We start from the raw sequence: 10,833 nt of genomic DNA, 5'->3' as shown, positions 1-10,833 counted from the left end.
TAGTTTTTACTGAAATTTAATCAGTTTAAGTCCATTGAATAACCTGAAATTGTACAAAGGGAAGGCGGCATGAGGGGCGGGGAAGGGAAGGCGGCATGAGGGGGGGGGAAGGGAAGGCGGCATGTGGGTGGGGGAAGGGAAGGGGGCATGAGGGGGGGGGAAGGGAAGGCGGCTTGAGGAGTGGGGAAGGGAAGGCGGCATGAGGGGCGGGGAAGGGAAGGCGGCATGAGGGGCGGGGAAGGGAAGGCAGCATGAGGGGCGGGCAAGGGAAGGCAGCATGAGGGGCGGGCAAGGGAAGGCGGCATGAGGGGCGGGCATGGGAAGGTGGCATGAGGGGTGGGCAAGGGAAGGCGGCATGAGGGGCGGGCAAGGGAAGGCGGCATGAGGGGCGGGCAAGGGAAGGCGGCATGAGGGGCAGGGAAGGGAAGGCGGCATGAGCAGCGGCGAAGGGAAGGCGGAATGAGGGGCGGGGAAGGGAAGGCAGCATCACGGGCGGGGAAGGGAAGGCAGCATCACGGGCGGGGAAGGGAAGACAGCATGAGGGGCGGGGAAGGGAAGGCAGCATCACAGGCGGGGAAGGGAAAGCAGCATCACGGGCAGGGAAGGGAAGGCAGCATCACGGGCGGGGAAGGGAAGGCAGCATCACGGGCGGGGAAGGGAAGGCAGCATCACGGGCGGGGAAGGGATGGCAGCATCACGGTCGGGGAAGGGAAGGCAGCATCACGGGCGGGGAAGGGAAGGCAGCATCACGGGCGGGGAAGGGAAGGCAGCATCACGGGCGGGGAAGGGAAGGCAGCATCATGGGCGGGGAAGGGAAGGCAGCATCACGGGCGGGGAAGGGAAGGCAGCATCACGGGCGGGGAAGGGAAGGCAGCATCACGGGCGGGGATGGGAAGGCAGCATCACGGGCGGGGAAGGGAAGGCAGCATCACGGGCGGGGAAGGGAAGGCAGCATCATGGGCGGAGAAGGGAAGGCAGCATCACGGGTGGAGAAGGGAAGGCAGCATCACGGGCGGGGAAGGAAAGGCAGCATCATGGGCGGGGAAGGGAAGGCAGCATCACGGGCGGGGAAGGGAAGACAGCATGAGGAGAGGGAAAGGAAAGGGTGATAAAACACACTCAAACAGCAACATTTTCTTTTTCATCGCTGGGTCCAATATAAAACTGGGCGGGAGTATTTGAAACCCACGCTATCTCCCTGGCAAAGGCCTGCCTGCATGCATGTATGTATGCCTGCTCGCACATGCAGCAACCTTTGCCATCCTCCGGTTGGCTCACTTGGAATCTGATGCGTATATGCTACCCTCTCAGGAATCAGTTTTAAATTCAAAAATAAACCGTCAGTCCTGAACAGTCCCCTTAACAGAAGGGGAGTGGTGGGGAAGAAGGGAGAGGGGTATGAGCGAGATAGCGGTGGGTGAGAGAGGGGGTTAGGGGTGGGAGAGAGAGAGAGGGGGGTAGAGATAGTATAGGGGTGTGAAAGACAGGGAGATGAGAAGGGCGAGGAGAGAAAGAAGAGGGGTAGAAGGAGAGGGGGCAGAGAGGAGGAGAGAGTGTAGAGGGGGAGAGGAGAGGGGGGATTCCGGCAGATGTGACACCCAGTTTAATATCCATCTGAGAGATAGCACACATATTGATGAATCACCCTGCCTGGGAAACACCGGGATGAGAGTTTATAGCTGGGTCAGAATTCGAACCCAGGCTAGACAGATTGGAGCGAGCTTGCATCCCTCTCGGCTATCCTGCAATGATGTGGTGATTCATTATTTTGTAACAACTAAAAACATTTTCTACTCATTGTAATCATCCCATTTATTTTGCATGCCTAACTCTGATGGTGATACCATGGTTTGATATCGAAGCTTGAAGAGCGCATGCCAAGTTGTTTAACCAAGCACTCGAACAAAGTGGTTGAAGAAACTTTTTTAAATGAAACATTTAAGTTTGTATGTATATTTATCTTTGTCGAAGTGATGGGTTGCATCATGAAAGAAAATCATACAAAAAGGGGAAACTTGGTGGAAAATAAAATTGCACATTTTCAGTTAGCCAGCCACCACTCGGTGCACTGCAGAGCAATGCGGGGCTAATGCAGGTATGTGGCCCCTGAACTTTGTTCAGCTCAATCGATATACAGTATTCAGTGACAGTGCAAATATTGTAGAGCAATCGCCAAGTATCTTAAGCACTCAAACTGAATAGTTGATAAGGAATGGCTGGCTTGGCAAGCGATTAGCGATGACCAATCAGTCATATTAAACACCTCCCAGAGACGCCCAAAGTGTCAAACTATGCCCAAATTGGACAAATGAACACTTTTTTTTTAGCAGTCGGAACTTCTACTAAGTTCAATTCTGGAGCTGAAATTTTGTAATTCAGCTGAGTTTAAGAGATTCTAGAGGTTATGTCAGGTGCAGAAATGAAACAATGTCCTGAACGCTGGCATCTCCAGGCTTATATAAGCATTGCAATGTATCCAGCGATTCGTAGGTATGTCGATGAGGCATTCGATGATATGAGTGAGGAAAGTGAAGAAGAAAAAAAATTGTTGTTAAGAAATTGTTGCGGCCTGTTCAAAGTCAAGGCATTGTTGAGCAGGCCAAAAAAATGGTGAATTAAGACCCCATCGAGGGAAAGCGCCGTGATTTTGCAGCTCATGATCCCATATCTGATCTGAGGGAGAGTGAGGTGTCTCTCTGAGATGCACATAATGAAGGATATAATTAAATAAGGTGGTTAATTATCTTCAAAAGGGGTGTTTTCATTCACCAAACACCCAATTTTCACAAATGCACTCCCTTGAAGTTCCCTTTGTGTGCATGGAAAGTTTCAGGCTGCAAGGTTTCATGGTTTTGGAGTTATGGAGGAGGCATGCACACATGTTCATCTATAATAATAAATGTGAGTGTATCAGGACATAACAGAAGAAAAAAAACAGGATGTAAAAAACCACATGCATTGGGTGGAGATGATGTATGGTGTGGACAAGATGGATACAGAAAAACTCCAAGGACAGAAAACTGGAAAAATGGCTGGAGGAGGGATTTGGCTGGGGATAACGAGGGGAGAAAAGATCATGCTTTTGGATTGGGCGAGATCTGAGATGGTGGTGAACATCAATCTTGAAGACCTGGAGGGAAGAATGAGATTGAAGAGGATGTGTAAGTTGATTCCTCAGGTGGGAAAAAGAGGAACAAATGGGAGGAACAAAGAACAGCTCAGTTTAACCAGAAGGTGGTTGATGTTGGACAGTGCAATCCCTGCAGAAACCTGGGGTGGGGAGGTGGCGGGGGGGGGGGTGGAATGACAAAGCACGAAAAGAGCAGAGGGTGCGAGACCAGAAAGGAGGTTGTATAACAGAGACCACCATCCTTTACGTGATGGCTAAGTGATAAAGCCCATAGAATCAGCTTCATTGTGAGAGATTTCAATAATCTTAAAGTCCTTGGTTTCACAATGCCAATCTGAGCAAGATGTGAGGCAGGGAAGGGGAGCCATCCCAGAGGGAAAGCAGTGCTCCATCAAGCCTCAGATGAAGACCTTTTTGGTGGATAGGAGTTCAAGTGTGCTAAGGAAGGACTTTGTATGACAGAGGATGCCCAGTTGGCAGCTGACTTTGGAGGCCAACTTTGAAATCTGGTTTTCCCAAAAAAGATCAAGGCTGACAGTGAGACTCAGGAGTTTGAATGAGTGAATATCCTGAAGAAGATTGTGAAGAAAGTCAATAGGAGGGTTTTGCCAGATTGTCCTTTTGGAAAGAGCTCGTGATAGTATGAGATTGGTGAGGATTGAAAGACATATTCCAAATGTTTGACTGACTTGTGATTTTAATTCAAGTTCTGAAGAGAGGGAAAAGACTGCAGCCAGCCTGTGTGAAGGATGAGGGATGTTATGGTAGAGGGTGGAGACATCAGCATATAGATAAAGATGATTCTCCAGAGTTAGAGAGATCATTGATGAAAATCAGGAATAGGACGAGGCCAAGAACACTGCCTTGGGGCACTCCAGCCTTGACAGGGAGAGGAGATTAAAGGGTTCTGTTGAGTGCCACACATTAGCCATGAGAGTAGAGGAAGTCATTCAGCCATGCGTGGAGGTGGGATTGGATGCCATTGGCAGAGAGTTTGGAGAGCAAGGCAGGATGCCGGACTGTATCAAAAGCATGATATATGTCCAGAGATGGCCCTGATATCATGTCTGAGATTGTTGGTCTCCAACTATTGTTGGGTGAATAGAAGTAGAATGTCCAATGTTGAGTGACTGGTCTGACACCAAATTGGTGATCTGAGATGAGGAGGTTGTTGGAGAAAAGGGAGAATTTCATATTCACTTCAATGATGGACTCCACGACCTGCTGATGATTGAATGCAAGCTGATGGGTCTGTAGTTGAAAGGATGACTTTTTTTTTCTCCTTTTACAATTGCAGTGATGTAGGATGATTTTGAAGGAGATTGAAGATGACCTGGCACAAATGACAGGGTGAAGATGGTAGTGAGATGATGTGCAAGAGCAGCAGAGCAGGTTTTTAGGACATGTGAGGTCATGCCATCTGGTCCAGCAGCAGAGTCAGAGCCAAGGGTTGAAAGAACGTTCTCCACCTTTACAGGTACAAAAGTCAGAGTCCAGGAGCAGTTGGATTGAGCAGGGAAGGATGTGGACTGCGAGTGAGGGGTAAGGACACAATATTTTAAAGCAAACAAAGAATTGAGGCATTCAGCCTTCTCACGAACAGAATCGACTGTCGTGCCATTTGAAGAGAGAGAGAGAAGGGATGGAAGGGGGGCATACTCCAGAGACAGACTTAACAAGGTACCAGCAGATTTTAATGGAGGGAGGAAAGTTTGAAAGTTCATTCTTGAGTTTGGACAGTTGTTTCTTTCTGACTCTCCTGAGAGTGGACACACTTATTGTGGACTTTTTGGAATGTACTGAGATTGTCTTCGGTTGGATTTTCCATCCAGGAAGACAGGACAAGTTGTTTCAGAGCAACTGCCTCACCACAGGATTCAGTGTACCACAGGCAGGAAGGATAGGATAATCGAAGATGAGATGGGATGAATCTGTGCATGAGAGAGAAATGGTTTCTATGGAAGAATTCCCAGATTGAGTTAACATCGGGGCAGTAGATATGGGAGACCAGTCTGGAAGAGAGATGACTGCTTGCAGTCCCTGCCAATCTGCTTGAGAGAAATTCCAAACTCAGAGTTGAGGCAGCTCTCTGAGAATAGCCAGAGAGATGTTGGTTTTCACAGCTTATGATCAGATGAACGAATTGGAGCAGAGGGAAGAGCCCGACATTTGCAGGAAAGTTCATCATCACAAAGTAAAGGAAGGAAGATTTGCCATTGAGAGAAATCCAGGTTGGAAATTTCACAGATTGAGTCAGTCCCATTTAGTCACATAAGTCCTTTGCTAAAGTGCCATGACTGGTGAGAGAGGTACCAACCAACACCCAGCCATGTTGTATGGCGATAAATGAAATCACCATAAATGAGGAAGAGAGAGTTAGGATGAGTGACTAAAAGTTTGTACATGTTGTTTGAGAGAGGGAGATGTAGATGGAGCTGCCACTGTTGGGAAGATGGCGCAACACACAGATGAACAAGAGGTCGGAGCAGAGAAGAATCAAATCAGTTCATCAGTGTCACCTACCTAAGCTCTCAACCAAATTTTGTATAAATCCGTCCACAACTTTTTGAGATATTTTATTCACAAACAGACAAACAAACAAGCAAACAAAAAAACAGACAGGGGTGAAAACATAACCTCCATCCACCTTTGGTGGTGGAGGTAAATATAACTCTGGTCCCGTGGACCAGCGGGTGTAAAGTCGGGGTAGTATTTGAAAATTAATGGTTTATTTCTCTTAAATCTGAACGAAAATAGAAATATAAAACTTTTGACAAATATTTGTCACCACCTTTTTAGAGTATACCTGGAAATTCATGCAAATAAACATTTAAATAACAAAGTTATAGCATAACAAAAATCATGCCAGGTCTCTCGGACCCATGTTATGCATCCGAGGATTAAGTCCCTGGAGGAAATAATGAAACGGAACGGCCTCTGGAAGGCAGTTCCATAGATGGGAGTAGTTGGGAATAAAAGAGATGAGGTGTGCAGTCAACCTGGATTTCGGAAGCTTAACCAGAATGGGTTTACTGGAATAATGTGAGTCTCCTGCAGTTGTTTGGAAGGGTTGGAGGACTGAGAGTGCAGAGGGAGCAATGTTGACGAATAGACTCCAGAAAACTGAGACACCACGGACTTGCCAGCGATGATAGAATAACAAACCTTGTGTTTCAGCGTCATTACGAGAGACTTCAATAACTATCCCACCCACCTGGAGTGAAAAGCAGGGTTCAGCAATTCGTTCACTTTATCTGTCCATCTATAAATGTCAGTTTATCATCAAGGAACAACTTGCTTTCAATCGGAATCAGAAACAGGAATCGGAAAACTAACCTGCAGTTTAGCAGTACCTTATCTCTGAATTTGTCCCGATCATGCATGCGCAGAGAGGGGTGAGATTTATTTATTTATTTATTTTTACTTGCCCCTCCTTGCTTGTACCCAAGCAAAATTTAAAATCGTTCCAAACAGAAAAAAATATTTTTAAGGACATCATAAAGGACACAAACAACAGGCATGAATAACTAACATGTTAAAAAAGATGGTGTAAAAGATGCTGCATCAACAGGAGAAAACTTCAGAATTTCTTTTTCTCCAACCTTTAAAATCCTTATTTCAATTGAAAACACTGGAGAACACAAATCGCCTTTTTGACACTTTCAAAGCATTTCCGTTTGGCAATACTTGGACAAAATATTACCACATTTAAGTCATCACAACAAATCAAATTTGCCGTTTGCAGACCCCACCAACGTCCTTGTTTCTCAAGACTGCACGGGGTACTGTGTTCTATGGACTGTATAGTTTTGAGAGTTTTAGATTACACAGAAAGAGAGAGAAAGAGAGAGAAAGAGAGAGAAAGAGAGAGAAAGAGAGAGAAAGAGAGAGAAAGAGAGAGAAAGAGAGAGAAAGAGAGAGAAAGAGAGAGAAAGAGAGAAAGAGAGAGAAAGAGAGAGAAAGAGAGAAAGAGAGAGAAAGAGAGAAAGAGAGAGAAAGAGAGAGAGAGAGAGAGAGAGAGAGAGAGAGAGAGAGAGAGAGAGAGAGAGAGAGAGAGAGAGAGAGAGAGAGAGAGAGAGAGAGAGAGAGAGAGAGAGAGAGAGAGAGAGAGAGAGAGAGGACAGACAATGCTGTTGTGCCAGCCCACAGCGAAGCACTACTTTTATACCCACATACAAATGCCTTGTAGATGTGAGTAGCACCAATCTTCCAAGGAAATACCTGGATCTACAGAGGTCGGAGGATGCCTAGTCTGCAGCTGGTTTTGGGGGACAGCCATGCGATGTGGACGACCATAAAAGATTGTTTGTTTTGGCTCGACAAGGGAATAAATTAATAACCAGGGAACTCACCACTAATATAGTTATTCTAACCTCACGATGGGAATTATGACGTCAGTGTGTGTTGGTGGAAAAATTGTGACAACTAATGTTCTTCACTGAATTTCGAAAAAGGTATGGTAACCACAGAGAAAAAGGGAGCAAATAGACATTTCAGGCATGAGTCCTTCTTCCTCTTGAAGAACAACGAACTCGCCTTGCATGTGAAAGCCAGTGTCTATTTGCATCGGCAGCCAGGTAGGATAATGGATTGAATCAACGAGGTGTTGATTCAGGTATGATGTATGATAACCATCATAGGAAGCAAAGGGAAGCTGACCTTGACGATTAACTCTTCGTCAGAGCAAAAAAAAAGGTAACAAACTTCTCCTTGCTTCCCACGGTGGTTAGCATACCTTGATCAATGTTCTGTCGATTCCATTCATTGTTCTCCCTCATGGTTTGAAGTTAGGCTCACGTATAAAATGTCACTCCACCTTCTCTCCCACAATGATAGTGTACCTCTCCAAACATTTGTTTGAAAAATTAATTATCTTGCCTTCAGCCAAAGATGCAAATTTTTTTTAGACAACTCCCATAAAAATAAAAAGCAGCCTCAAATTCACTTTTAGCTTCGAAGATATAATGGGTTTAAGAGCATTGGAGCCAAGTCGAAAAAATATATAATGCAAAAGTTGAAGAGCAGCCAGAATAGAAAAGGAAGATATTGTTGAACAAGTCACATTTCCTTACGGTAAAAAGAACATGCATGTTGTTGAGCAAATCCAGTTGCTTGGGTAGACCTTGTTCTCCCCAGCGTACAACATAGTTTTCACTAGAAGGGAGACAAAAAGTTCAAAAATCTTTAACTTATGAATGAAACCATTATGAAAAGCCATGGTGACCAAAAAGTTTCCCCTTTCCCCATTTAACACCAATGCCTATATATGTTGGAGCAGATGTGTACGTGGTTATTTATAATACCGTATATGTGTGTGTGTATATATATATATATATATATATATATATATATATATATATATATATATATATATATTGTTGCGGATTCGCGCCCGCCGGCGTGCGAACGGCCACGTAACTCGAATTGTGGCACGTCGCCCACCGGACGGACAATCCAGTCGTGACCCTCTCGGACTAACGCCGGGAACCAGTCACAGGTGGACCTTTCGGCCTCACCACGATCGTGCCAATCGGCCCCCCGCGTGGGATAGGGTTGCTCGCCAAATTCGACCTACCTAAGTACCCACACGGAGGGTAGACCGGGCGATCGCACCTCGCCGCAGGTCGACTTCGGACACGGGCCACTTTAAGCGACCCGTTCCGTACTATCGGGATAACCGAGCGGTGTTATCGTCGGCCTCGACGGTTCAATTAATTATCGGGCGTATTCAGCCTACGACCAACCCTTTACGTGAAGTAAGATGGAGATTCAATAGAGGAAAAGACGAAGCGAAACGGGAAAACAGTTCAACATAAAGCGCATTTATTTCGCGATGAACGGAAAGCACACATATACAATTACACCAAAAGCAAATGTAAAAGGAGAAGGAACACAACAATAATGCACAAAAAGCAAATATAAAAGAGAAACACAATGCAGATCTATTACCGACTATGCGAGCACACGGCAACACTTATACAATTTTACTTCACAGACGGCGCCGACAACACATATACCCAAAGCAAAAGAAAAGGACCACCCTCAAGGATGAGGCGGGCCTGGGGCCGAGACCGCGTTGGGCCTACCCGTCTGATGATGAGACGCAAAGTGGAGGCGGCGCCCCAACTCCGCGGGCCTCGTGGACAGTGTCCGGTAGGGGGCGGGAAAGGGGCCCCCCTGTCGCACCACCTCAGCGCGGGGGGAAACAGGAGGGGGTTGTTGATGCTCGGGGGAAAGGAGGACATCTCCCTGTCTCCGGTCCCGCGACGAGCGTCTCCACCACGACCTCGGCCGCGCCGCCGGCCTCTCCCTCCGCAGCTCCCCGAATCCGACGCGAGCAGCCCCTCGACCGCCCTCGCCGCCGCCACCTCTCCACAGCTCCGTCCAATCGCCCTCTCCGTCTCCTCTCTTGACTCGTCCCAACTCTTCACTGGCTCCGCGAACTCCCAACCGACTCGACTGACGAACGCGGCCCCTTATATGCCCCGTGGCTTCGCCCCTTCACCTTTGACCCTTTACCTCCGACCCTTCTCCTCTAACTGGCTCCCCATTGGACCGAGGAAAAGTGGGCGTGAATGCTTTTTGATCCATGAATTTGCATATAGCGACCACACTCCAACGCCCCTGGAGGCGGGGCCAAATCGCCCCACGCTCGCCGATAGGACGGAACAGAAGTGGGCGTGAGTCGTTTTTGATCCGTTTTCTTCGGAAAGGCTGTGATGTTTCTGCACACTCTGCTCGGTGCGCGCCCTGCACGAGTCCAGTATCGGTGCCCACAAGTGGCGCAAGAATGGTGGTGATGCGATGGTGGCGAGTTGTGAGGGTAAAGGTGGTGTCTGTTGTTGTGAAGCGGCGTTGTGGTTGGTGGTTGTTGTGTGATGGCTGCTGAGACGTGGTTGGTGGTGGTAGTAATGGCGGCTGGTCCAAAATAAAGATAGTAAAAGAAAAACGGCTATCCTGAAGGGTCGCAGCCCGAATGAATGACATTTATTCCCTCTAAACAACGGGTTTGGGCCTAACTACACATATACTTACAGAGATATCTCACCTAAGGGACCTGAATGGTGGTTTGCGAATTCCGTCAACCACAACACTACCCCCTCCCCTTTTTAGAGACTCGTCCCGAGTCGTCAAATTTTCGTGTGCCATCATGTGTAGTTTTCCCCTAGTACATTTTACCTACGGATCCCTGAGTGCGACATTCATGGTATTCGTGTCCCCAAAATAAATAACCTGAGGGCTGAGTAACTACCTGAACAAACCCACTCACACGGACGACTTAAATAAAATTGCCGGCGCTAAGACAAACATGCCGGGGGCGCACTCATATTTACAGTACATCTTACCTTAACTTACAAATTTTACACTAAACCATGGCCCAGGATCACTGAACTCTGCAAAAAGAAAGCAGTTAGCAGGGAGCCAGGCTGCTCGCATGCAGTCTCTGACTCAAACAATGCAGGTGACGGGGAACGTGGCCGGCTGCTCACACGCAGTCCAAGGCCTTCCCTTTTGAACTGAACGAAGTGAACCACAACGGTGCATGGGCTGCACAAACGTAGTCTCCGTGCCAGCTCAAGTGGCACACGCAATGAACACAACGAATGGATGGATGAATGGTTTGAACTGAACGCAGTGAACCACAACGGTGCATGGGCTGCACCAACGCAGTCTCCGTGCCAGCTCAAGTGGCACACGCAATG

General features: G+C 47.4%; 1 protein-coding gene across 1 annotated transcript in view; it reads right to left on the bottom strand.

Moving 5' to 3' along the window:
• LOC147033942 (dedicator of cytokinesis protein 1-like) overlaps positions 1–10,833 on the bottom strand; it is a 681,090-nt gene that overhangs the window by 618,293 nt on the left and 51,964 nt on the right. The window contains exon 9 of the mRNA XM_085873660.1: positions 8,203–8,284. Coding sequence (XP_085729786.1) covers positions 8,203–8,284 — 82 coding nt within the window. The remainder of the gene's footprint in view (positions 1–8,202; positions 8,285–10,833) is intronic.

The sequence above is a fragment of the Eptatretus burgeri genome, chromosome 1 (genome assembly GCF_056783735.1).
Source record: "Eptatretus burgeri isolate ZD-2024b chromosome 1, Ebu_testis_v1, whole genome shotgun sequence".
NCBI lineage: Eukaryota > Metazoa > Chordata > Myxini > Myxiniformes > Myxinidae > Eptatretus > Eptatretus burgeri.
Note: the sequence above shows the minus strand (reverse complement) of the source record. Positions and strands in the feature narration are given on the sequence as shown.